Genomic DNA, 27853 nt, shown 5'->3' with positions numbered 1-27853 from the left:
GCCCATTTCTTTGCTACCTGTAGCTAAAAGCCGGCATTTACCACAATGTTGACAACTCCAGAAACCATAGAAACGTAGCGCTACCGGAAGAGCAAAACCGGCTTCCGCTATGAATCATAGGAGACATTCAGAATTCAGGAAAAAGGTGGATAAGGGTGGAGGTGTCTGTTGGTCTGGTTGGGTTCGGCACATGTCTAGGTAACATCCACATTAATGCCAGGCCCAGAAGTTTCCCAGCAGAACATTGTTTTGTCACAACATTGCCACCCTAATGTTGTTTACTTCTCCTGTCACCGGTTTTAATGTTTTAGAATAGCATAAAAAAAGCTGAAAACAAGGGTAACTGGACTTGTAGAAGTCCTTATAAGGTCGCTTATTATACAGATAGGCCTATTACCAAGAAGGCCATCCTAAATCAGTCCTGTCTGGGTGTCTAATGAGTTTAATTATCCTGCTGTTTTATAGCAGGGTGTATGCTTTAAAAGCATAACATAAAATTTAAGCCTAAAATAAGACACTATATCTAAAATTTATTTTCATGCATGGCTTATTGCGGACAGATTTAGTCATAGAGGTGATAGTAATACATGTAGCTGGATTCTGAAGCCCAGTGGGGCTGACTGGAGTCAGGATTTCATCTTAACCCACAGCTTATAAGCGTCAACTTGTACAGTGTCACACATGGGGACTCGTGGAATAAACGCCGGCCCCTGTTGTCAGTGGGAGCTGTAGGCATGGGTGGCCAGCAGGCGGGATTTATAACGTGATGAATCCCGGAGGTCTTAGTAATTATGGCTGTCTCTGGACGGGGAGAGAGAGAACGAGAGAGAAGGGAGGGGGGGCAACCCGGCGGAGGCATTTTATCTTAATCACAGCTCAGCTCCGTTCAAATTAATTTGACAAGTTTCTCCAATCCTTATTAAAAGACACGTCTGCTTAATGGCAAACCATTCCTCCGCTCTAAACGTCTCGTCATGACAGAAATATGTTTAAAATATATTTTTTTATTTTTTTATTTTTTGTCAAAGAGAGGGGGGATACGAGGCCACCGTAATGGTTCAAGACGCAGATATTTCCCGGAGATATTCCTCCCCCTGTAGGGCGCCCTGAGCCATCCATCCCTCCCACCTCCCGAGTGTTTCTATAGTAATTTCCAGCCAATGATCAGTAGGTGTCCACATCCCTGCTTCCTCACCTCAGCACCAATCAGCCACACACAGCGACAGGAGACACGGACTGAGCAGAGACCAGGCAGAGACACAATACAGCCCCCGGATCAAGAGGAGAGGAAACACATAACCACCTCTGCGATTTAACCCCCCTCTTGTTTTTCTCCGACACCTTTTTTTTGGCACATTTGTGCACTTTCCAACCTTTTTTTTCCTAACGTGACCAGAAAGTCGATAAAAAAAAATGGTCCTTTTGTTTTGAGCGCTCTGAACAAACACGCACAGAGTCGCCCCGCTCTCCTCCGGCAGCCTGTGTCTGCGCGTCTTCTCGCATCTTTGCATTATTTCCCCCCCACCACGTATCGCTTCGCAGTAATGTGCCGTTACATGATCGCAGGCTGGTAGCATCTTGGGGGTTGTTCTCAACGGGAACCTGGTAGGTGATGCTCTCTCTCCCTATCTTTGGTGTGTGTGCGTGCGTGCGTCCGTCCATATTTTTTTGCCGTCCAGTTGCATGCGTTTTACCTTTTCCCCCCTTTTCCTTCGCGAATTGTTACCGCCAAGTGATCCAGCCAATGTCAGGATCATTTTCATGGGTTTTTTGTTGTGCGCTGTTGCGCCGCACTCCCCTCGTCGGATTGTCTATGCATGACCTTTTGATCTGAATGTCTACCACAGACCAGACGGAGCAATTAATGGCATCGCGGTGCGGCAGCGTTAGATGGTCGGTCATCGGACGTGGCTCTTTCTTTTTTCTTTTTCTTTTCTTTTTTTTTTACTTTTCTTTCTCCAGTCTCCTTCTCCCACTCTCCCCTTTCTCTTTCTCTCTCCCCTCCCTCCCCTCTCCCCTTCTCTCTCTCCAAGTATTGAACATTTCTGTCTCTCTAAACTTTGTTTACAGGCTGAAAATCAATGTCCGTGACTTGATTGCCTTTGGGCTGCGTATCTCGCTCCAGGGGTGAATTGATTAAGTAATAATGACCCTGAGGAGGGCTGATCATTAAGCCAAGGAGGTTTTGTTTACGGGTGGCCGCTGCTTGTTTTGGATGCCACATCGACATTGAACCTCCAGATGGAGAACAGATGCTGGGTAGAACATGTGGCATCAGATTTAAAAATGAATCATAATCATTTGGAAGGTGTCACCTTGCAAATTGTATTAGGACTTAAAGATTTTTTTATTTTTTATTTTTTTTTGGAAGAAGGACTTTAGCCACTGTGAGAATGTTGATGGTGTATCGTCTGGGTATTTTTTAGGTCAACAAGGTGGCCAGAAATATTCACCTGCTTGGCTGTGTTTGAAAGGATTCACACTTTAGTACAGTAGGACCTTAATAATAATGCCACCCATTGCGACCGCTCCAGTTCCAAGTGTGCATATTTATAATTCATTCTTTTCAAGACAGCTGCTGGGTAGCACCATGGAAGTGATTTGAAATGCCTTAGTCTTCCAGCAATGGATCAGCTTTGGCAATTAAGAGAGAAAGCCCAGAAAAAGGTAATGGAAGTAGGGGGAGATGTGTCTAATGGGCTTTTATCTGTGGAAACCAAATCCAGACACACTGGTGGAGAGAGAGGGAGAGGAAATGGAGCACACCACCACCACCTCACACACACACACGCACACACAGATACGCATGTACCATCCCGAGGCAGCTGACACCGTAGTTGGTCTGGTCCATGATCTGGTTGTAAATTCACCAGTGGCTATCACAGAGAGCTGTCACTGTGTAAATGCAATAGAGCTGGCCATGAATGAATACCAGGTGCTCCTGAGAGTCTTGTTTACATGCACGCGCCACTTCTACTTTTACTACTGATAAAATCAAGAAATCTGAACGTATTAAACTGTGTTCTTCCTCGCATCCAAAGCAGACTATTTTAAAAACACACACACACAAAAAAATGTGTTTGTAGCTACAGCTGTGGTAATCTGAATTCTGATGAGGCTCGACTCCAAATACTGATATTTTGGATTGAATATTAAATGTTTATGTTTTGATGAAATGTTCCCTTGTATATCCACGATAGATTTATTTCTTCTCTGAAGGAGCTGATTGTATTTTCTTGAAAATGTGTAAGAGATCTTGGGGAAAAAAAAGAAAAAAAAAAGAAAGGAAAATGGTGAAAGTGTGGCGTGTTTTGAAGCATGCTAATTCTTCCCCCTCGTTATAATAATGACATGTTGGTCTGTCACAGCTATCACATTATTGTCACCATCAGTTGTGACTATTTTTGATAGTTCCATTATAAACCGTCAGAGCGTAAACAATGTGCCAGAGGAATCTTCAAATGTTCAGCTCTTATCTTCAGAGGAAAGTTGAGGTGGAGAAATGAAAACTGATTAGAATGAAAACATTTGCCTCTTTTATGTGTAACTGTTGTTTTTTTTTTCTTGTATTTTTTTGCTTTTAGCACTGGAGACGATAAACCAGGATGGTAACACGCTGTTCATAACCAGCTTCAGTTTGACAAAGGCCGCTGTAACCTCACTCTCTTCTCCTAAACACTGACAACCATTCCTCAGCCATGTCTAACATAAACAATGCGCTTTGCATTGAAAACGGACAGAACGCAGATGTGTCTCTCTTACAAAAGGATAACCTTCAGGATGGTGGATTAAGCCAGCTTTTGGATTATAATGCAGAAATGGAAAGGTACAGGTCTTTTGCAAACTTTTATAAAACCAATGGGGCATTTCCGCAGACTGCTAAGATTGCTCGTATCACAACGCCCATTTTTCCCAGTGCAAGAATTGGTATGTCCCCTTGGAACTGTGATAACGCCATGCTCTGGGGAAGGAAATCAGCGGCAATAAACCCTAATAGGACCAGCATGCATAGAAATGACTCCCAGAGGCCGGGGAAGCCTGGCGTGCCGCCAGAGACGCTGCAAATGGCAAATAATAATTTCCTCTCTACCTTATCCCCCGAACACTGCAGACCTTTAGCAGGAGAATGCATGAACAAGCTGAAATGCGGCGCTGCTGAAGCAGAGATAATGAATCTCCCAGAACGCGTTGGAACTTTTTCCGCTATTCCGGCTTTAGGGGGCATCTCATTACCTCCCGGGGTCATCGTCATGACAGCCCTTCACTCCCCCGCAGCCTCAGCAGCCGTTACAGACAGTGCGTTTCAAATTGCCAATCTGGCAGACTGCCCACAGAATAATTCCTCAGCATCCAGTGGAAACCCAGCGAAGAAGAAAAGGAAAAGGTGTGGGGTCTGTGCACCCTGCAGGCGGCTAATCAACTGTGGTGTCTGCAGCAGTTGTCGGAACCGCAAAACGGGCCACCAGATCTGCAAATTTAGGAAATGCGAGGAGCTGAAGAAGAAGCCAGGCTCATCGTTGGAGGTGAGAATTGGGGCTCTGCTTCCCCTTCTTTTGTTATTATCCCCTTGCACTCCAAAGCATTAACCTTTTCATCCAGTCACGTTCTAAGCCCTTGAAAATTGTTTCCATGCCCACCCATGCCTGAACATCCCCCCGGTTTCTCAAATCTGCCTACCCGCCTAGCCTAATTGGCAGTAATTAGGGGTGTTTGTGCGGAGCGCAAGCTGAGCTTGGCTCAGACACCCCTAATTGCTGCCAGTCAGGCTGGGGCTGGAAAGCATCCGAACAACCCCGAGCTTGGCTCAGCTCCAAGCAGGGCTGGGAAATGGTTTTCAGCAGAGAGCCATCTCTCTCTGCACCCGGTCATTTTAACCAATTATGGAAACCGTCTCTGGATGGGGAGAATCAATATCCCACAAAGACTCAGCCTCCGACCACCAAGAGATGGCAGAGCTGTTGATGGTGTTTCTGAAAACATCCCCCAAGTTTTGTGTGGGGAGGATAGTAAAGCACCCAGACTAATCCCTTCCCACTGATCCTGTATGAATTCACTGCGCATATACAGTAGGGGAGGGGGGATTGGGGGGTAGCGGAGGGAGGGGGGGCTTCATTATGGGCAATTATGGATCAATCTGGTGCATGATGCATATCAAGAAGGGAACAGAGGCAAAAAGTCTGTGTCACTTCAGGAAATCTTATAAAGGTCCAACTTAACTGACGAGGCTTAATTAGGACGCAGTCTTGTTTTTAAAGGCTTTAATTGTTTTATTTACCAGCTAACTTTTGGTCATGCAGGCCAGGGGCGCTCTGTGAAGATTAAGTTACAGATATTGTTCTGTTTACCCTGAGATTTTGAACATGCTCACTGATTTAACATGGACGTGTATGGAGGAGTTTCCAGCAGATACAACCCGAGGGCCAGATAATTTGCTTATTAATTAAGTGATTAGAAAGACAGGCACACGGGGTTAATTATAAAACATTACCTAATCTGCTTGTGTATGAATTCCTCCGTAAACTTTGAATTCACTAAATCAGTTATTCTGATTATTTGTTTTTAGTGACCATTTAGTGTTGAGAATGAAATTGTGTTTAGTCATGTCACCCTCAACGCTTATACCTCGTACTCTAGTGCTACATGGAGATTTTCTGTTAATTCAGTCCTGATTAAAATGTTAGTAGCGTTTACTGTTTTTGTCAGGACTCCCAAACATTTAACGCTTTCCACTTTGCAACTGAAACAGAAATCCAGAGAGTCAATTAGGCCAGCTTTTTACTCTTTGCGCCAGCTTTTAGCCCCTGAAACCGAGCAGTTGGCTAATCAGGGCAGACATAAGTTGCAGAACAAACCCACGAAGCAAGCTTCATTTAAATTCTAGCAAAGGTATATGTTTCAAGAGTTATCATTCTGATTGGCCGAGTTATCTCTAAAGGGAACATTTCTTGTCTAAAATTGAGTCTTTAACATCTTCCTTTCTGAGTGAACCAATCTCTGCGAGGAGGACCCGTTTGGAGAAGAAAGGATTTTTCCCGCTTGCTGATTAGTCTTTGGAACGAGTAAAAATATCTCGACTACAATGGAAGAATTTTTACCAAAAAGAAAAAAGAAATCCTTAACAGACTGAAATTACAAGTGCAAACAACAACTGTCTATAAAAGATACTTTGTTTCATTCATAAATATGCCTCACAGGCTGAATCTAGGAACGAGCTGGTACAGAGCATACTTGTGTCCTGTCATACAATGTGGGAAACATGGGTTTAAGAGTTTAATTGAACTGGATGTGGATGGGTTATGGGTTTGGATGTGGATGCTGCAGAGGTGTCAATCGGAAGCTCATTTAATGTTGACTCCATATATTAGGCACTAACAGGTGTCCCAAACAGGTGTCCAGGAAGCTGGACTCACATTCATAATCCATGGGTAGACTCACTTTTGGAAAACATCCATTTGCAAAGAAGGTTAGAATTACCCCGGGTGTGAAGTCCCCTAAACAAATCCACACTTGCTTTTAAAAGCTCCTCCAGTATTTCGCAATATGGACCTCTCCTGCAGTAATTGTTATTTTTGACTGTGGATGTGTAATTACAGGTCCACCTTCTGCTGCGGAAATGGTTTTAAAGGCGTCTAAAAGGTGTGAAGTGGTGCACTGGCTTTGAGAACCTTCTAAATGCACATTAACAGGGAGCGGATCTCTCCTCATTTCATTGATGGCGCTAACTGTCTCTCAAAGTTTGGCAGGATTAGGCCGAGACGTGCGTTCAGTAAGTCAGACGCTGCAGCGAGTTTGGAGGGAGGATTTTGCAGCATATGTGCGAATTCGCCTGTATGCACATTGTGTCTCCCACCTTTTCTCTCTCACGCACACACACACACGTGTACGTGAACGCGGCCCCGCTCGGTGCCACAGTCTCACTACACAATCACAAACAAACACACCCACCGAACATGAGCCGAGCGTACCTCCTGCCTTGGAAGAGATGATAAGCCACTGGCAGCCAGTTAGATTTGGCTGTCAGTGTTTTCCACATGGGAATCACCCTGAACTAATTATATCTTAAGCAGCGGTGGAAAATGCAAATCAGAATTTTACTCACACCCCTGAAATCGGAGAGCCAATTTAATCTAATACCCCCTTTAATTTAGCGCGCTAATGCAAGGCCCTAGAGAATTGCCCTGTGTCACTGCTGTGCTGTTCTGCAGCAGTTTCTGCTCCCTCTCTCTCTCTTTCTCTCTCATTGCTCCGTCTCTGTGCTGCTCTCAGGCTCCAGGATGGATTAGTCTGGCAGAGGAATCTCATCTAACCTAACATTTCCTGAGCAGTTACCTTTGCATAGCTTGAGCTGAGACGACTCAAAGGTCCTTCATTAACTTTCAAATGCGATACTCGCATGCAGGCAAGTCGTATTTTCACCTCTCTTTAACTCACCTGTTTACCTCATATTAACTTTTATTTCTGCAAAGGGGTCCATAGACTCATGGCAGGGAGGACGCGGTACGCTCAGCAGCCTGTGTTTTAAACAGAACAAAAATACTAATCTGACGTGGCATGTGGACACTCGTGCGTCCTTTATGGTAAATGGTCTAAAGGGCTCCATACAGGGCTTTTCTACCTACTCAAAGCTCTTTACTGTCTACCCATTTATTCACTCAAGCCCTTTCATATACCAGTTCCAGGCACTTGTGGCCCACTCTGGGTTCAGTTCGGCATGTGGTCCACTAGGGTTTGAACTGCTAACTCTGGTTCATAGACAAGCTGCCTACTGAGCCACAGCCCTCCCACAAATATGGACCAACATTGTTTGTGAACGTTCGACCCGGTCTTCTTTTTTCAAAGCAGCCGAGATCATTTAGGTGGAAACATCAACTCACTATTTGGTAGTTTATGCTTCTGTACCAGAGCTGTGATCTGTCCACTTGGTATTAGCATCCCACCAAACACCAGACGTCATTTCAACATTGGTTTTTGGGCTAAATCTGGTCGGTCCGTCATAGTCTTGATTTAGTCCAAAATAGTCGCTGAAAATTGGGTTGTGTCTTTTTAAAGACGTCTTTTCAACGACATGAAAATGACGATTTTTCACCTTTCACTTTTCAACCAAATTTAGACATTGTTTAGACGCACATGAGTGACGTATTTTCAATGTCTTTTCAATGTCTTTTCAACTATTTTTTGCTGGGTTGGATGTTTCTGCTTTAGTTTTTCTCTATCTCCTCAATTTTCGAATTGATTGTTTTGGATGAAAAAAGATGGAAGACATTGACGAAAGGTTCATAGATACGAACATTTGTATGACTCGTCTGTGGCCAAAATCCAGCAAAATGTCTGTGAAATGTTTGATCGCCATTGTTGAAAGTGAAGCAGGGGGTGGAAGGTGAAGCGTTGTTGGAGAGCTAGCCAAACTAGCCACAGAGGAATGGCTACGGCGTCTATGTCCTGCAGTACCCTAAATGAACCTTAAGTAGCAAGACCAATCGCTAATGATTTAGCAAGCTAGCAGCAGGATGACTTAGGAATGTAGAAAATGCGAAGCCTTAATGAAAAGATGAGCCCGTTTGGCCAAATCACAATTATTAACAAACGTCACAACTCATCAAATGTAACCTTTCTGAAAATGTCCTATTGTGAATACAATAATAACCTCAACCATCGTACAGATCGCTTACTGGTTGCTTGTTCTAGGCTGGTTTGGAGTTAACCGTGGAAATATGAAAATCTTTGACAAATTATTTCCATTTGTTTATGCTAACGTCGGAGATGTTTACATATATAATTACATTTTTTTAGCTGAGTAGTCTTGGGAATTTTATTCTTGCATTTTGTTATATGAAACATGTTAATATTGTTATATAAAACAATACCACTTCATTAGCTAGCCAGCCATGTGAGAGTATGAGTGGACTTCTTTTTTTTTCTGTCGTAGTGTCAGACAATCACGCCACATTGCTGACCAATTCCAAGAGATATTTTATTTAACCTGCACATTCGTTTTTTGCGTTGCACGTAATAGTTCCAGCAGCATATATATAGGCTTTGCTTGTGAATGATTCAGCGCTGAAGACTTTTCACGGACGGACAGACGGACGTCTGAACCAGTAGCTTCGTCAGTCATACAATTTGACAGAAATATTTCCTCATAACATCAAGCACAACTCGACTGACTGAGGTACTGAGGGCATTGACAGCGACAATTTGACTTAAACATCCTTGCTTTTCGTACTAGTGCCAGGACAAAAGCAGAAATGCTTGAAATAACAGCATTCTGAGAACATTCAAGCAGCAGCGTTGCACTGTAGAAAGAACGGGAAAGGGGCAAAATGGAGCTGATCCTCCGTTCAATTAGCAAATGTCAAAGGCCGGAATCAAGTCACGTGGAGGAAAGCAGCGTCCCCGCTCTCCCTTTCCCTCCCTCCCTCCCTCTCTCTGTTCTTTGTGCAGCATTGATGTGACGACATGAACTGGGTGAGATGAAAAGGTGGCGTGGATGCTTAGAAACCTTTGCTACTGTGATAAAAGACAAGGCCCGAAATGGTAGGAAGCAGGACCTTGAGGAAAATAGCCTGCATTCGGCCCCTTAATGAGAGTGCGGGAGCCAAATAAGCAACAGCAGCCAGGTCTAATTTGTTTTAGGTGTGCTCAGAATAGATAAGGACAAATCTGTGGCCTTCACACCCTCCCCCCAACCTTTGCCTCCCTGGAGATAACACTGAGTGCTCCCAGTCAATCTCCACGGGCAAAGGAGACGGGGTAACGAAATAATAATAATAAAAAAAAAATAAGAAAAAAATCAGAGGAGGAAAAGCCTGAGGGACACGCGGCCTTTAGATCTGCAGATCTCTAACTTACTGGATTTATTCAAGCTTTAAAAGTGCAGATTAATTTGGTCGCAGAGGTCTGGGGGAGTGTGAAAAAAAAAAGAGAGGAGAAAAATGAGGCCATACGCTGTGGCGCGTCTCAAGCTAAAGGGCAACGGTAAGCTCCTGTCAAGACAATGGGATTTCGCCATCTGAACCAGAATGCAGGCCGCTTAATTATACACACCGTTCCTGCAGCTACCCTCGGCTGCTTAAGAGCACGGGCCCCCTTAGTTATTGTCATGCCCCTTTTCCACTAGATTGGTCGTGCCATGTGGATTTTCTGTCAGCTTCCATTTGCACTGAGAAGCTGTCCTCCTTAGGCCTCGGCTGAGCCTGGAAAACCGCAACAGCACGGCTCTTTTAAAGAATTCATCGTCTCCTTCCACCGCCACAAATTAAGGCCAAAGCGTAATTGGAGGCGTCCGGACGACGCCCCTACATTATGTGGTCTGTCGCCTCTTCTGCCCCTGTTTGATTTAACATCCCTGGTTCAGTGGTAAAAGAGATCTCATTGTCATTGTCTGTGCATAGCGGGAAAAGAGAGAGGAGGAGAAAGAGAGGAGGAGAGAGACAGGGATGGGGGTAGAAAGCGGCCCAGTGGAGGGTGGACAGCGTGAAAGAGCAGGTGCGGGAGGACGTTAATGTGTGGCACTTTAAATTTTAAACAGATGTGAATAAATTATTGATGCTGACTCTGGCTGAGAAGTTAAAAGGTATCTCGTCATTACCGGGGAGCCTGCATGAAAAAGTGTGAGAGAGAAGTCTTGAGTAATTGCATCAGGGGATTGCACTGAGCGCAGGGTATCACAACACAGGGTGTTATTGTGGTGCTGGGTGTGACTTTTTTTTTGTTTTTGTTTTTTTTTTTTGGTTGTTTTTTTTATTTTTTTTAGTTTCCATTTCTAATTCATGTTTTGGCAGAAACATATATATATATACAATAAAATGCTACGAACCCCGTCCATTAAAGAGACATGACCCACATTTCTTAAATGAAAATGAGCGACTGCACTGATTTCATTTCATTAAAGAGATGTTTGTGAACACTGAAACTTTCATTTTACCGCTGTTTCCTTTGTGGCTACGTCAGACTAAAATAGAAGCGTAGGCATCAGTTATATTAGCCATGATTAGGTGTCAGGTGTATTATTACATTGTCATTAACATCGGAGATCCGCAGAGAGAAATTATCATTTGAGGTGTCAGAATAGGAATAGTTGAACTCGCCTATGTCTATACCTTCTAAGACAAGAAAAATACTAATATTAGCCTCTGGTTCCAACTAGAGATAAGGAATACTTACCTCTACACCAATTTATTCAAGTTCTGCAGTTTCTGCTGCGTTCAGGTACAGTACTGAGCTGTAGGTCGCCTGTCTTGTGGTCAAATACACGATCACTGTACTGATTTGTAACAAAACGTGCAAAGAAACTGACTTAAAGCCTCAAAACACGCCTCAACAAAGAGACGCTGAAGTCCATGTTTAGTTGGCACAACTGCACAATGCTGTGCAACCCAGGAAGAGAAAAAGACTTTGTAATTTGATCGAAAGTGTATCACGTTGCATCCAAGCATGCAGCTTTAATAATACTCCGACTTCATATTAGTGCTCATGTGTTTACCCTTTTACAGCAAGTTTTTTTTTGGTAAATACAGTGGGGGTCCATTCATTTCATCACCTCCCTACTGTTTTATACACTTTCATACATTACACTGCTTTTCCAGCATTATTTACCAAATAAAAAAAAAATTCTGTTCACATTGCAGAGTATGACTTTCTGGTTTTGAACCTAGCGGAAAATTGCAGCGCTTGCCGTCCTCAGTAAAAGTCCATAAACTGCACTGTAATTGTAAAACAGTGAAAAATGACACCTTACATCTGAAATGGCAGGAATGCATGAATCTACTTGATCTGGACTATTTGAAAAACAAAACCGTGACGCCGGCCATTGATCTTATGATACCTGCCAACGTTTAGGTGATGAGGTGGAGGGTTACAATTAGATGTTCCCACTGCACCTGTATTAAAATCAAGCCCCGCATTCCTGGCGACTGAGCAACACCAATGGAAACTCTATTTCCATCCGTCGCTCTATCAGAGTTCCTGACATTTTGACATCAGCTAAGTAAAATGGGTCAGATTTGTAAAACCTATGGATTTCTGTTTGATCACTGTTCAATTATGACCCAAAAGACTCGGTTAATTATTGTTGCGGCTCTAGTTGACACGATGACGACACCTCTCCCGAATGTTAAGAGTTTGTTGATTCCAGACTTGTGAATTTAGTCGCCCAAACACTGATTTAGAAACCGACTACAAGAGAACTAGACTAGACATTTTTCCAGACCAGACACAGTTTAATTTCTCTTACCTCCCTCTGATCTGTTTGCTGATTCAGCGAAATCTCGTCCTTTAATGCCTACCTCTTGTAGGGAAACCTCTCTACCTTTTTCTTTCTCAGTTTGACCTGTTTTTTACTGTCCTTGCAGGTTTCCCAGTAGTGACCTTGGTTTTTGACTTGAAGCTCATTTGAAGTAACTTTTGCTCTTATTCAGTTAAAAATGATCGGTGCATGATAATGGAGAACCTTCGCTGAAAAGTCTTCCTGAAAAGTTGCTGCAAATGCTTGTAGATTAAGGGCAGCCGAAACACAATCCTCATTCTTAAGGAAGCTTCGTTGAAAATCCTACAAGAAAACAAACTGAATAAACATCATAAAAAAAAATAATGTGAATTTGATCTTTTTTTTTGAGTCTTTTTTAGAGTCACAATTGAAACATCAGCCACTGTGTACAAATATTACTCATGTAAACAAACCTTTAAAGCGTGTGAAAATATTAAAGATTTCAGTTTAGATGCAAGTATGTGGACTTTTTTTTTGTGATGCGGTTCTCTTTGCTTAGATTTCGATTTCTGATTTTGCCTCGGGCGGCAAACTATTAAATCCCAGAATGTTTCCACGTGTACATAAGATTTGTGTAATAGGCTAAAGCATACAAAAATAAAAAATAAAAAAAAATCAGAAATGTCACTAAATCTGTTAAATCTGCAAAACCAAACAACACACACCCCCAGTATATAGTAAATGTATTTAACCAAAGCCTTTTTATCCTCATTGTTTTTGGCAAATGTTATCTTAGCAAGAAATTGCACTCGGACAGACACACTAAGGGCTTTGTGTCTTCGGAGTTAAAAAGGCGGCAAATGACAGATGCCTGTGAGCCGCTCATTCAAGGAAAAGCGTTGTGAAAGGGAATTTGTGAGTGACAACTAGGGAGAAATCGGTCAGCGCGGTTTAAGCGTCTCAGTTTCTGCAAGTCAAATCCTCGCTTGCTGCCACCTCCTCTATTGTGGCTCTGCTCTCACGTCATGAATATTTCATGGCGAGCATCTGACACCATGCCCAGAAAGATATTTCAAGTTTTTTTTTTTTATTTTATTTTATTTATTTATTTTCACTGAGAAACCCTGGGGTTGGAGAGTGTCACGGAGGTGTGGAGTCAGTCTGTGGTCCTCAGGCGTAGGGCAGGATTCATGGTGAACCCGTTGATGACATCAGGTGGATATTTTCATTCCTGAGCGGAAAGCCCCTTTGTCCTCCGCCGCTGATGAACCACTGAGTTGCTCACAGTTTGTTGTCATTCCTTGAATGATCTGTCTGTGGCGTTCTGTCGAGCAGAGGAATGATTTTAGTCGGCTCAGAGTGCAAGCTGTGTTTTGGCAAACTGTGACCGTTTTCTCCGTCTGATCAGTGTGGAGCTGGAATGACTAAACTGCGGCGTGTGTGTGTGTGCGTGTGTGTGTGTGCGTGTGTGTGGGTGGGGGGGGGTTGCTTGGATTAGCCCCGTCTTAAATACTGCACATTACCTAATGGTATCTCCCTTGTTTTCATCTTTGTCAAGTTCCACGTCCCAGTTTGACTACGGCTTACTTGTGTAATTCCTTGTTCTGGGTAGCTTCTGGTGGAATATTAGCCTCATGAGTCTAACCAGATGACTTTAATCCAGGCTTCTCTTTTTTAGTGTGGAGGTTGTTTTTTTTTTTTTTTACACACCTACAGACCTCAACGCACTGTTATTGTGTCTCAGCTAAATTAAATGAAACCAAATTAGGACTTTAGGACACACGCAGCCTTGTGTTTTCCATCCCTATACTGTAAATAAATGAACCAGTCCAATGGCTTCCAACGTATTTGGCTTGCGGCCCGTTAAGCAGGAATTATGCGAGCCTACGCGGGGAACGGTGCAGTGGGTTTGGCTCGACTCTCGGCTGACTCTTTGTGCAGACCTGGAGACCATTAGCGAGTTGTTTGTTTGACTGAACTCTAGAGCGGACGGAGGTTAGAGGAAAAAAAAGACGAAAAACGGATGTGAATGGACTGTGCACATGTCCAGTTCAACCAAGCAGTTTTCAGCTTTGCCTGAATATGAACCAAATGCACTAACATAACCTTATGGCGCCAAACCGTTTAACTGGTTTCTGTTCCGGTTTCTGATCACCCCAGATTCATCTTCTTACCGGCGGAACTGAAACGTCGGAGGAGGCGCCGGTTTCAGAAGAATTTTTTTTTTTTTTTAAGTTCCCATTTTCCAGTTTTTCTCATTACTGTTATTTGGGTTTTATGATGTGGCCACCCGTCGTCATTTTTGTATATTAGGTCACAGATAACGGCTGCAGCCTTTGCATGAGGCTTTGTCGTCACAGTTACTTAAGCAGCAAATTGTTAGCAGATGCTAGTGATGCGTGTGGCAGAAGTTGAAGCGTTGCAGTTGTTTGTTTGTTTTTTTTTTGTTTTTTTGTCTTTTACGAATACAGGACTATTCCACCCCCTACAGAGCAAGGGTCTTATTAAACCATTATTTGCTTCATGTTTGTTAAAGACACATTTGACAGTAACGTGTTGTATTTGCGCAAGTTGGTCAGTCAAGCACCTACACTCTTTCTTCCTTATATATCAGATTAAGGCGAAAAAACAAAAATGTATATCACAGTATATTACAGTATTTATTTTTTTCATGTGTTTACAAATTTTCTACTGGTTGAGAGAGGAATTAAAGCAGTAGATCGACTAAAGAGGGACTATTTTACTGTGATGATGAATAAATATTGTAGAATAATCCCGCACTAGTAGTGGCCCCTTGTTAGCACTGTCCACTCTGAGTCTACAGCTCTGAGGTAAAAAAGAAAAGAAAAAAAGAATGAAATGTTATCAAGATGAAATGAAGAAACAGGGACAATTACGGTTTAATTTATTTTGTCATAATTATTCATATTTAAACTGCTATGTCTTTCATGTCAATAACAGCGGGACCGGCTACCGTAATAATTGTAGTTGCGCGCAACGTTTTTTTTTCCCGGGGGCGTCTGGTCACCCTAAAAAAATTTTAAAAAACCCCACATGGCACATTATTTTGGCAGAAGTCCTCCGCTCTACCGCTTTATTTTTTGGACCTTTCCATCTTCACCACACCTCACAGTGACACAGTGACACCATGCAAGTTTAGAGGCGCTACATTGAAATTGGACCGGTCTAAGACTGTGTCTCGCGGGGCAGCGTTCTGAATGCTGTGTAATCAAATACACCGGTATGCGGACATATTAAAAATTCATGAGAAAAAAAATGCCGTATGAACAGATATACCACCCAGCCCTATATCAGAGATCTGTTAAAACAGGCATACATCTATAAGCAGCACAATATGGAGCGAAAGCACAATGGTTTACTTATCAAAATAGTTAAAAATCTCATTAAGTGATATTTACGTTAGCCACTGATTTGATGAACAGATTGGTTTGACTCTCATTTACCTGAGTGAAATTAAAACCCCGCCGCCATGTGTATTTCCTAATCCTAACCTAAATATTATGTTGATTTACAGTCAATATGCAGAGCCTTGCATATGGACCTTCTAAGTTTAAGTGCTCCCACACAGATGCTGGGAAATCTGCTCAAAACAAGAAGGCCTGCTCCTGCTTTGCATTTCAATTTAACATTTCAGAGAACTGGCAGCACGTTGCCTCGCTTAGCCCTCGCCTCGTTACACCCACATGGCTTCTCGTCGTGCTCACTGACGTCTTTCGCTGTTCAAAGGGCTGCAACTTGGCTGAGAAATTGGGGATTTCCATAGCAGATCCCTCAGGTATCTGCACACTCAAACGCGTGTCCTGTTCATCTTCCCCCTCCTCCCCCGATCACTCCCTACACCGCCTGCCCTGATTTCCAGTCGTGCAGCTCAGCTGACCTCCCTGTCGCATCTCTTTGTTTTGTTTTCCTGAAACCGCAGCAGCACCTGAAAGCTCCTCCGCTGTCTCCCACATATATGTGTCCCCCCAAACCACCACTCTAAGGAGCAGCCCTGTGTAAAACTGCTGTACTCGGACCAGGGTATCAGGGTGGAGCTAATTGAAATGAACGCTGGCATTGTTGTACTTAGTAGCAGGTAGGTGAACCTGGCTCCCGATGGCAGCCTCTGACCCGAGGGTGATGCCTCTGCGTCTTCCTACGAGGGTTGGCTCAGCCTCTGTCTGTGTGGGCTGGGATTTTTCTATGTATGATAAATGGAAGAAGCATGGCATCTGAAAGCTGCTTCTGCAGCATGAAGTTCCTCCCGTTTTAGCCTAGATATCCCCGCATGGGTGCATTGTGTGAGATTCTATTCTGTGCTGTCGGGCACCGTTTACACAAAGCAACATTTCATCCTTATATGAACGCACAGTGCAGAGGAGCCACTGCACAAAATCCTCGGAAGCAGTAGTTATTCATTTTTAATGAAGATGACTGTACATATTAAGTATTTCTAAAAAATAATAATAATAAAAAAAAGAAAAAAACCTTTTACTTTTTTTTTTACGATCAACAATAGGAAGCTACTTTACATCCTGTACTGTACAAATGTGAGGAGGAGGTCGGGGTGTGTGACTGGGCATATAAATCTGGATTGGAGAATCAGCAGCACAAGACGCTACTTTGTTATCGCTGGAGAAAAACCGAGGTCTTGGTAAAATTCGCAGCATCCCATCTGTTGTTTTAGCCACTGGTTCACGGGAAAACTACAGAAATATGTTGAAAGCGAATATGTCGCCAATATATTCTGCATTCAAATTTTGCACATGAATTGCAAAGTTACCATATACATTGAAATTATATTTTTAATTGTTAGTTGTTTTTTTGTTTTTTTCATAAAAGCTAGCTCCTTATTGTAACACAATTTCACAAATGGGACACAAAATTAACCTCCTGAGAGCCAAGCATTTATTTGGAAACCATTGTAATTTCTTTAAAATAAGATTTTTTTAGGTGTTTGGGATTAGTAGGACCTAAGAAATATAAAAATATAAGCATCATCTTTGAACTGGAAGTAGTTTTTGAAAGAAATGTGGACACAGGGATTATTTCCAGTGTATATTACAATTTAAGTCACCAATGTGAACCGAAATCTAAAATTGGAAACGGTGAAATCCCAACATCCTCAGTCCTAAGTACTGGTAATTTGTTAATTTTGCATGTCATATCAAACCACAAAACTTAATAAATGTAAATAAACAAGTGCACTGACCCTTTGCTAACAAGACAAAGTGTCTCCTTAAGAGGACAGCAGGTCTAAATGAGGCAGAATAAGCTGCCACAGATCTAAAACATAATGTCCCCATATGAGGACGCCAGGTCTCAGGAGGTTAAAACATGATATTTAGGACATTCTTACTAAGTTCAGGTACATTACAGTGTCTTATAATTCGCGTATCTCCTTTTTATGTTAGCACCCACCATTCAAACCTAGTGCAGTCCTAATCCTGTGTGTTAATATCACCTGTGCACATGAATATATCCGCAGACATTTCCTCATTTCATACCATTAAACTGAATCCTGTGCACATTTTACTCTTCCTATATTTCTTGTCCGGGTCTGTTTCTACTCAATAAAGACAAGACAGACTGAACAAAACCCAAATTCAAACAGCATTTGAGAGTATCTGTTTACAAAGTGCAGTATGTGCTGCTGTCCCACTTCTTAATGATGTTACATACTGTCCTCTTTCATAGATCTTAATTTATTTTGTTTATTTATTTATTTTACATTCTCTCTTTAGTTTAAAAGTCAAATAAAACACAGAGATCTACTGTCGACGGTTCAAAACTTTGAAGTGCTCCCAGTCGCGGCCGTATCGGTGACGTCACTGCGTTCAGCAGGTGTTCCGCCGTAGGCCGATGGAAAACATCTGCTTTGACATCACCGACTGTGGAGTGTCCATAAGGGGAGCGGGCAGACTGAAGCTCAGCAGCTTTTCTTCCTGACGTGATTCAGTGTGGAATTACCTTTTTCGCATAGTTGACTGTGGGTGTTTCTGTTTCCACCGGTACACACTGAGTCACTCACGAAGAGATGTGTATGTGTGTCGCCTCAGGAGCGCCGGGCCTGGTCTGTTTCACTGTCCGCTCAATGCAAAAAAAAGAAAAAAAAAAGAAAAAAAAAAACTGTGTCGGCACTGACGCTGTTCCACTGTACATTCACTCCAGTGGAGAGCCAGTAAAATATACGTCCTACAGGAATACTGCACTGTAATTACATTCCCCCATTAGCATACAGAGGCTTGGAGTCACTCAGCCTCCAGCAGCACTTTGCCATATGGTCCGTCTGTGCTTCTCCGGCGATATTTGGCAAGATTCTTGCGGAAGGTCAAATATCAAGTCAGAGGACTGTGCCAGAATCGCATCTATGCTAATTGCTCTCTCTCTCTCTTTCTCTGCTTCCTCATCCATCTCATGCCCCTCTCTCTCTCTCTCTCTCTCTCTCTCTCTTTCGCTTCCCTCCCTCCCTCCCTCGCTTCCTCTCCCACTGAAGTAAGTAATCTGCTTTAGGATGTTTCTGAGATGGAGATGGATTTGGTTTTCCTTCGCTGCCCCTCAGCCTAATCTCCCCCCTGTGGCCACCCCGCCTCTCCCAGGCACGGCTCTTAAGCACCCCATCATACACACACACACCCCCACCCCCGCCCTCCCCTCCCCCGCCCCCGCCCCCCATCCATCCGTGCATAGTCAGCGAAAAACTACCAAATTCCTTATTACTCGCAAACATCCGCAATACACTTAGCTTGATTTGCTCGAACGGATGCTTAGTGCGCGGCCGGACCTTGAATTAAAAGATTGTAGCTGCATTTCAGCGCTGGAATGCTATCACTACGCTGGTGCACTTGGGTCCTTTGTCCGCGTGCGTTTGTGCCGTGAGCATATTCAAGTGGTGTGGTTATCAGAATGTGTGAGCTATTTAGAATAGCAAGGGGGGAAAAAAATCCTTATGGTATTCCAATTAATTTGACTTGGAGTCCTCCGTGGGTATTGAAATAAACCGTTGATCTGAGCTAAATATGACTTCTGGTAAATGTCTGCTGACAGCGTACAAGGAAATACAGTGGTAACTTTGTCGGCTGGCTAATGTGCAATTACAGTGACAACTTGTGATCTTAACAATCGAAACAGTAAAAGTCACACTTAGCCTGGATGGAAACAATAGCTAAGTAATTTCGTCGAGACTGAGCTTCATCCACAGTATTTGTGACGCACCTGTAGTGTACATTTAAAAATCTTTAATTTATTTTTTTTTAATCTTTGCATTAACTAGTCCTTAGTTTTCATGCTGTAAGCCGTTTCTCTTTATTAGTTAGTTAACAACCAGATCAGATATTCCCGAATCGTTATCGTTGCAGCGCGCAGGTAATATGTGAGGTTCTAAGCCTGTTTGTGTTTGTGTTACGCCGCTGTGGTGCAGCATGCGGGGCAGCAGAGTGTGGGCGCCTAGATGAGCGGTCTGTCCGTGATGGCGGCCTTGGAGAGGCACCTTTTATAAACGGCACTGGGGTGGGCTAGAATATTGGCTACAAGCTTCAAGATGAGATTTCACCCCCTCCGACCGCCAGCGCCATGATGGCGCAGGTGATGGATTGCTAGGCCTTCCAGGTTTGAGCTTGGCAACGCCCCAATATTACTGCAGAATAAAGTGACAGGCAATATATAACACATCAGTTAAGGCTGGCTGCACCCCTGAATCCACCACCACCACCACCACCCCACAGCTGGCTGGGCCTCCTTCCTTAACTTTCTGATGGAACGCGGTCTTTCTTTCCTGTCTTCTTTACTTCTCCCATCCTCACCAGCAGGTGGAAAATAATCCAAGCTTGTTGTCATTTTATATTGCGGGGACTTTTCTTTGTGTAGTTCAGAGGGTTTGTATTTATTCACCTGGGGTTTGGAAGGTGTCTGTGTCTAAAAGAAGATGAATTTACCAGACAGAGGTTACCCAAATGTGAAAAGCATTTGTAATTATATACCGTACATATGCAGAAAAAAAAAATGTACGTGCAAACGGCTAAAGCAGTGTCAACTGGAGTTTATGTGTGTGTGTCCCTTTGTGTGTGTGTGTGTGTGTGTGATGTTTATTTATATATATTTTGTTTGCAGCCTGTCAGAGCTGCATCCAAAGGACTGTGGCCATAAAAAGTGGCCTGGTTCCCGGCCTGTAACCTAATAAATAATGGGTATTGTCAGGGTAATGTATGGTCCATGTGTTATAATGAGCATTTGGAAACACATCAGCACACTCCCACAGGCTACTATTCAACCTGCCCAGTGCCACTGTCTCTCTCTGTGAAATTCCTCCCTTCCTTCTTACCTTTCAGTCCCCCACATATCTCTTGTCTCCCCTTCGTCTCTCTCGCCTCTGCCCGCTCAGATTTTTTGCATTTTTTTCGCAGTATTCTTTCTCATCTCTAGTAATATTTGTCTCCGAGTCTGAGCTGGTTCTTTACAATTTCGAGGGGGGTGATATTGTAGGGGGAAAAAAAAAAACACAAGCGTAATTATGGAAAATTAAAAGTTTTATGATGTTGTGCATGTCTGTGTGTGAGCCTTGAGTGTGTGTTAGTGGGAGGGAGACGGAGAGAGGGAGGGAGAGAGGGAGGAGAGCGGAGGGAGGAAGCCTCTGTGACAAGGCTGGCTGGGAGCATAGAGCTGAGGGTTAGTGCCAGACATGTCTCAAGAGAAACCGGGGCACATTTGCAATCACCCCGAGTTCAAAAGGGTAATTTATTCACAGTCTGTGGTTAAAGTAGGGCTGCTCAGAATGCCAGTGGGATTGTGCAGGGAAGCAGAGCAGTAGAGACACATTATTTTCATTTCTCTCCCTCTCTTTCTCTCTCTCTCTCTCTCTGTCTATGCCTCTGCCTGTCTTGCTTTTTCCCTCATCGTCCTCTCTTCATCTCCTGTTGTTGTTTCTGTGAGCCCTGTGTGGCGTCTTTTAACACACGCCGGCGAGCATATTTCACTTTTACACTCATCCGCATTGACGTCCGGGCGCTGATTGAATTTTGAGGCGCTGCGGCGTCTGCCATTATCATCCTCATCGTCTTGAGTGGTTTATCTCTGGCCCCGGCTCAGTGTGACGCCAAGGCTGCAGGGGAGAGAGGAGGGGCAGGGCAGGGGCGGGCTGGCAGATGAGGGCTGTTCATGTGTTTTCATTATTTGTGTGGAAAAAAAAGATAGCGAGGGCCCGGTCTCAACCTGGACCTTTAAGATTGCGGCTGGTGGCGGTGGGCTCGCCTTCCGACGCGCGCACTCCAGTCGGCTTTGATTGCGGCCCGCTGTCCCGCTCCGGCCCGCGCCGTCCCTCAGCCGCCTCGTCTCAATCAGCCGACGACGTGAGCTCGACATTAACCGCTCCTGCCGGGTTCGGTTAGGATCACGCGGTGGCACGGCTGCCCAGAGACCTCACGCTGCCTCGCCAGAATCAGCAGAGAATTATTCCACCACATGTCAGTTTTACTGTGTTGTTATCACCTGAAAGCCACCAGCAGACACTTAGAATAACCCTGCCTAGCGCGATGGTGTGGCGGGGTTAATTTGAGGTCTGGAGAAATCTCTTCCTCCTCCGCCTTTAGTCGGTTCACTACTAGTGTGCGTTCGTCGCCAGAGCGGGAAATTGTCTTTCCCTTGGCGTGTCGTCGTAGCCAGCTTGTTATGTATGCTCTGCTGCAGAGGCAGCGGCGTTGACGTGAGGCTGAGCTGCTGCCACAACGTCTTGATTCGAGGTGAAACCTTGGCGTTGCTCCCTTGTCCCTGGTGTAACACTATCAACCTTTACCTCCTCCCCAGCCTGTCTACATCTCCCCTGTTTCTCCAGCCTTGTTCTCCTCCCGTGCCTTGCCTCCCTCCCTCGCTCGCTCGCTCCTCCTGCCAGTTGATGGAGTGATTTTGAAGGCGCACGCAGGTGGGGGAGCAGACAACGCAGAGCTGTTGCTAATTGAGCCTTCTTTGTGCCCGGTCACTGCAGTGTGCTGAGGCAAGGAGGCCCGGGAGTGAATCCAAGCAGCACTCAAGAGCCCCACCGGATCGATAACGTGGGAACTTAACAAAACAGAGACATGCCGAGTGCCCAGATCAGGGTCATTATTGTCTCTGGTGAGCCGCACTTCCACCAGGGAGTGATCAATGTGCGAATATGGATCGAGATAAACATTCTCACCTCCGCTTTCTCTCCTCTCCTCCCTCGTCTCTTCCCACCCCAGACAGAGAGAGCAGAGTTTAAGCCTGAAAAGTCCTGTGGATATCCAGTGTGGATGTCGCGAGCACATCCACGCCGTTAGAGCCAGGCTAACTCTTCGCTGCGTGTTAATGAGGAAAGTTGTCACGGATGCTGATGTTTTTTTTGGTCATATGTATCGATGAGATGAGCCTCAGCATAGATGGAAATAAATAAAAAGTAAAAACAACGGTGCACTGAAGTGAAGGGGCTCAAGACCATCGTCTTGCATTGTCTGGGGGAACTAAGTGAGTTTTCCCTAAGGATATTTGATGAGAGAGACTTCCTATCTTGGCTTTTATACAAACATAATTTTTTGCTGTCGCCTCGTTTTGACACAAATATATATTTACACCATGATGTAACCGCATACTATCTTATCTCATCAGTGGACCATGATTACATTGAACTTAAAGGTCTTGCCGCTGCCTTCTATTTACTGTTGTTCAGGGCGTGTATAATTGTGTTGGCTCACAGTGTTTCCATTGTGAAGGTTGTATAGTGAACATTTCAGTTGAATTCACTGTGACAGAAACCATATCTGAGGGCTCTGGGTGTCTTTGGAATTAATTGAAAAATTAAGTAGGCAGCTAATATTACCATCATACGTCTTTTGCTAATAAAACGGCAGAACTGGAGATTGTATTTTTATGAGTGTTTATTAGTGCCCAGTGTGTTCTTTCTGAATTATCAATTTTAATGTCATCTTTGTTTCAACCGAACCACAGCGCTCAGGTTGTGAAGTGCATATTTTCTCTGGTCAAATAACAATCGCTGCATCCATCTTTTAATGACAATAGTGTAAATTTTTATAGAATGAAAGCAGTAATGTCAGAAAGGTAATGAATGGTTCATTTGAATTGAACTATGTAAAGACCGGAGTGCTTTCAGCTTTCAGCGCTGACTCATCTTCACAGGAAAAGTGAAAGAATTTTAGTCTACAGGGAGTAAAACTGATGGTCGTATTGCAATAAAACTGATTTTTCGGGGGAAAACTCTCCATGTGGCTGCGGTTAAAAGTGATTTACCTCCTTTGTTTCGTGCCGCTTGCACATACTCTCCAGCATGGAAGCCAAGCTCTGACTTCCCTCACCCATTTTTGTGGTTGAAAGTTTGTCTGGAGTCACTCAGTTGGAAACTTATTACGCTCCATCAAAGGTCTGTCTATCCAGTCAAATCGTTTGGGAAGGCTTGAACTGAAGAGCAACAGCAACATAGTCATACACGATATCTGAGCACCGTGGAGTTAAATGAGGTTACAACAAAATGGCTCATATTGGTCAGACTTTCCAATTGCGTATAGAGGTGCTTTTTTTTTTATCTGTAGCCTCAAAATTAAGTCCAAGGTGTTATAGACCCTTCATGGCATACGTCACTGTGACATCACGATGTTAACTGGAGGCAAAACAGAGGGAAGCTTGAGGCAAACACTGTCATTTTCAACCATGAAAATGTCATCTTGCTGTATTTTTTGGTGTCAAAGCTGAAAATCAAAAACACTAACTTGAAGTTTTATCACATACCAGCCACTGTCATTCGTAGACAACTTTGGTTTGACTTTGGTGATTAAAAGAAAGGATTGGAGCGAGTCAATCAACAATAGACACACTTCTTATCAGATAAGATTAATATCTAATGCATCATCAGTTTCAGCCTGGATAATGTTATGGGTTATAATAAATTGTGACTAATCATTATTTGGGGGATTGTTGTTACATGTTAATGCTAATGCTAACTGCGAGCTAACGCAACGTTACTTGGTTACTTGCATGTTTCAGGGGTGTTCAAGCAGAAGTTACCCTCCACAGTGATTCCACCTACTTCTTGTAATATCTTTGTAGAAGAGGATTCACTAGATAAAGACAGACTAGACTTTGTCCCCTCTGTGTCCTCCTTTGGTCAAATCGTCCATCCAATGAATGAGAGTGTAGGGGCCAGTGACTGTAGTACCATCAGTTAGAATCAACTTTTTAAAATAACACTCAATGTATCAGTATATTCTCTAAAATATACGTTTTCCTGGTTCATTCGCACAGTCCATTGAAATGTGCTAACCGCCATTTACAAGCTATAGGGTTGGAGATGTTTGGCCTCCAGTTAAACCCCGCCCTTCAAAAAACGTCACGTTGTTTAGAAACCGTTAAGAGGTCTTTTAGACTCATATTCTGAACTGAGTGTTGCTACACTAGGCTACATCCTCTCTCGTGTTCACCAAAATCAAAACCATTAAAAGCAAAATATATATTTAAAAAAACGAGGTACTTCAAAAAATAAATAAATAAAAAGATAAAACGCGGCAATGAAGTTACATCGACTCACCAATAAGCTCATGGCAATTATACAAAAAAAATAAATAAATAAAACGAGATGTTTGAGGACATCTTGACCCTTTAAAACGCAACTGTGCTTCATTCAGTTTTAAATTGGTGATGATGGTATCCTGCTGCTCCGGGTCCCTCCATTACTCACTTGGAAGGATAATAGTAATTGCTTAATGTGGTGTTTAAAAAAAAAAAAGAGAAAAAAAAGGCAAAAAACAGACATAGGAAGGAAGGCATCATAAATAGGTCTGATCAGGATCCAGTACGCACAGCTGACAGTTATCGACTGCGTTCGGGAGATTAGGAGGGAACAAAGGTGGCGGATGAAGACCTTTCAGACACTTTCATCAAATCATTTTGTGTTTTCTATTAATTAATTAATTTATTATTGTTGTTTGGCTGTTTTGGGCTGTGTGATATGCATTAATTTGCATTTTCAAAACTAAACAAAGCCTCTAATGTTAGGCTGAAGTTGTCATGACATATGAAGGGACACATTAGAGTACCAAACACTTAAACTGTACACATGACCTCCTTATGTGTAAGTATAAGTAGTTAAGTTGGATAGTGGGAACATAAGCGGAATACAACGTTACCCACATTACATTTTTACCATTTTTACCATTGATAATAATGGACTTAGTTTGAAATGTGATCATCTGGGATTCTCAAACTTCTGTCTATGAAGAAGCTCTGTGGTATAGTTTATAAAAAATGTACAAGGTAAATGTTTAAAAATCTCTGCAATATCCGTGTAAAAAGGAGCAACGTGCTAAAGGCTATTGCTGAACCCTGAATTGTACGGCATGCACTATTTATACAATAGGGAAATGTTTTTGTTTTCTCTGTGATTGGGTTAAACTGATAATCAGATTTGTTGCAGGTGAAGTAATTGATGAATCCACTTGAGGCGCTGCACCTCTGTTTACTTTATAATTACAAAAACCTTTTGGGGATTCTGACACGACGCGATTCAAAGCAGAGTTAATATGGAGTAATATCGCTGCGCCGTAGTATCGTTGCCCGAACTGAAGGTGTTTACGTGTGGTCAATAAGCGGCATCATCCCGGGTGTGGGAGCCCCTCTGGTGCTAAAGCACTCATCAGCATGCCTTTAAGGAGCCGCCCGTGATGCTTGGTATTAAAATGTCAAATTGCCCTCCACTCAGACTAAAGTGATTTTAGTTGTGATTATGCACCATTTCCCTCTCTGTCAACTGCAAAAAAAAAAAAAGAAAGAAAGAAAAAAAAAAGAAAAATCAAAAAATGTGCTAATTGGTCATGGGGATTGGTTGGAGACTTCAGTATTTTATGTCTCTGACTTCGAAATGAGTTTCGGAAAAGGGAGGCTGTCACTCTGGCGTAGGGGTTTTGGGGCGGAGGAGGAGTAGGGGGGGGGGATGGGGAGGACGGGGAGGAGGGGGAGGAGGAGGGGCGGCTGCTGGCGCAGGCTCAAATTGAAATGATGCACTGTTCCCCCTCACTGCAGCTCCAGCTCACAGTAATTAAATGCCTCATTGTTGCTTCTTGGGAATTTGTATTGAATATTTCATCCGGCGTAATGATTATTTGGGTGTGGGTGGGACGTGGATGTAATCACCTTGGCTGACTCTTTGATGAAATACTTGGTTTGGTGGTTGTGTTTCTGCCATTTTATGTGTCCTTCTAGGTTTTTTACTTAATGTCCATGCTGTTTCTAACTGATGTTGTCCACCACTCTTTATTGATTATTGGCTTCCAGATATAATTTCTGATTATATATCTTGTGTTTATTATTATTATTATTATTATTATTATTATTATTATTATTATTATTATTATTATTATTATTATTATTAATATATAAATATAGCTCAAAACCTGGAAATTTAAATGTGTCCTTCCCCTTTTGTCTCCCACAGAGGACGCCGGTCAACAACGGCGAAGCTTTTCGGTGGTTCTTTTAGAAAGGGCGAGCCATGGCCAATGGATAGGGCCGTCCAGCAGCAGGAGGGCAGGTGGGACTCTTGACTCTCTGCCAGGAGCACTTCCCTTTGGGGGTTCACAGAACCCAACGCGCCCTACACCCTTGAGAGAGGACGAGCGGAGAAGAAAAACGAGGACATACAAAAAGATAAACGAAAACATAATGGTGTTGTTTTAACTCTGTAATTTCCTTTTCTGTGTAATTATTGTACCTTTTGACAGTATCATAATGTATATTTTTGGTGTCTATGAATGTGTTTTCAGTGTTGTGGCTGTAGGTTCACAGCCAATCCTCTGTAAAGGACACAAACAGACAATCATACGATCACACTGAATCCGTCGAACAGAAGAGGCCACAAGGATTGGTGACAAAAACACAACACACTTTACTCTGGAGCAATAATCTATTCTGTTGATTATTCTTCAACCTTTCAGTTGACCTCAGCTACTTTGGCAAACTGAGTCATATTCTAGTTTTGTCTTTTATCTCATCTGAAAAACCCACAACGCCGAGGCCGTCGCCGGCAGCGCGCCGCCCCCTCGGGGGCGAGAGGTACGAGGGCGGCAGAGCTTGTGCGACCGCGCTGGTGGACGTGTTCCCTCATTCGAGCGGACTCACTGCGGAACAGGGCACATTGTCCTGTGTGGTGGGCTTCTTTAAACCCGACTCATTTCGCCGCGACAGCGCCAGATGTTCATGGGTCGGACTGCTGTTTTGAGGTCGCACTCTCAAAGATGCTACATGTTTTTGGCGGAATTACGCAGGTCATTACACTTTCTTTTTTCTCTCTCGGCTGGAATTTGACTGTGGAGGAGCTATAAAGTAATGCCAGTGAAGAATCGTAGCTTATGTTTAAATCATTCAAATTTAGGATTAATTGCAAAACGCTCGACTTTAATTGACCTATCAGATGTTGTTCTGGAGCTTCTGGGATAGTCTGGATTTATTACAATACATTCCAAAAAGCAAAATTATTCAATAAGTTACTCATTGTCTTAAAACCCTATTGTTGCATGTGTAAATGTGTTTTGGTTTTAAAGATTACTAAGAATTTGTATATTGTTGTTGTGATGCTTTTATGTGTTAAAATAAAAAAAAAAATGACTTCAGTAAAAGATATCTTGACAGAAAATGTTT

At 43.2% G+C, this 27853-nt stretch overlaps 1 protein-coding gene across 1 annotated transcript; it reads left to right on the top strand.

Annotated features, from left to right (window-relative positions):
- Positions 1 to 981: 981 nt before the first annotated feature.
- cxxc4 (CXXC finger 4) lies at positions 982 to 27853 on the top strand. Its single transcript, XM_047579690.1, has 3 exons — positions 982 to 1605; positions 3585 to 4523; positions 26652 to 27853. The coding sequence occupies exons 2-3, from the start codon at positions 3699 to 3701 to the stop codon at positions 26694 to 26696; spliced, it is 870 nt and encodes a 289-aa protein (XP_047435646.1). The 5' UTR covers positions 982 to 1605; positions 3585 to 3698; the 3' UTR covers positions 26697 to 27853.

The sequence above is a fragment of the Mugil cephalus genome, chromosome 2 (genome assembly GCF_022458985.1).
Source record: "Mugil cephalus isolate CIBA_MC_2020 chromosome 2, CIBA_Mcephalus_1.1, whole genome shotgun sequence".
Classification (NCBI taxonomy): Eukaryota; Metazoa; Chordata; class Actinopteri; order Mugiliformes; family Mugilidae; genus Mugil; species Mugil cephalus.
The sequence above is the reverse complement of the archived record's forward strand: the minus strand, read 5'-3'. Positions and strand labels throughout refer to the sequence as shown.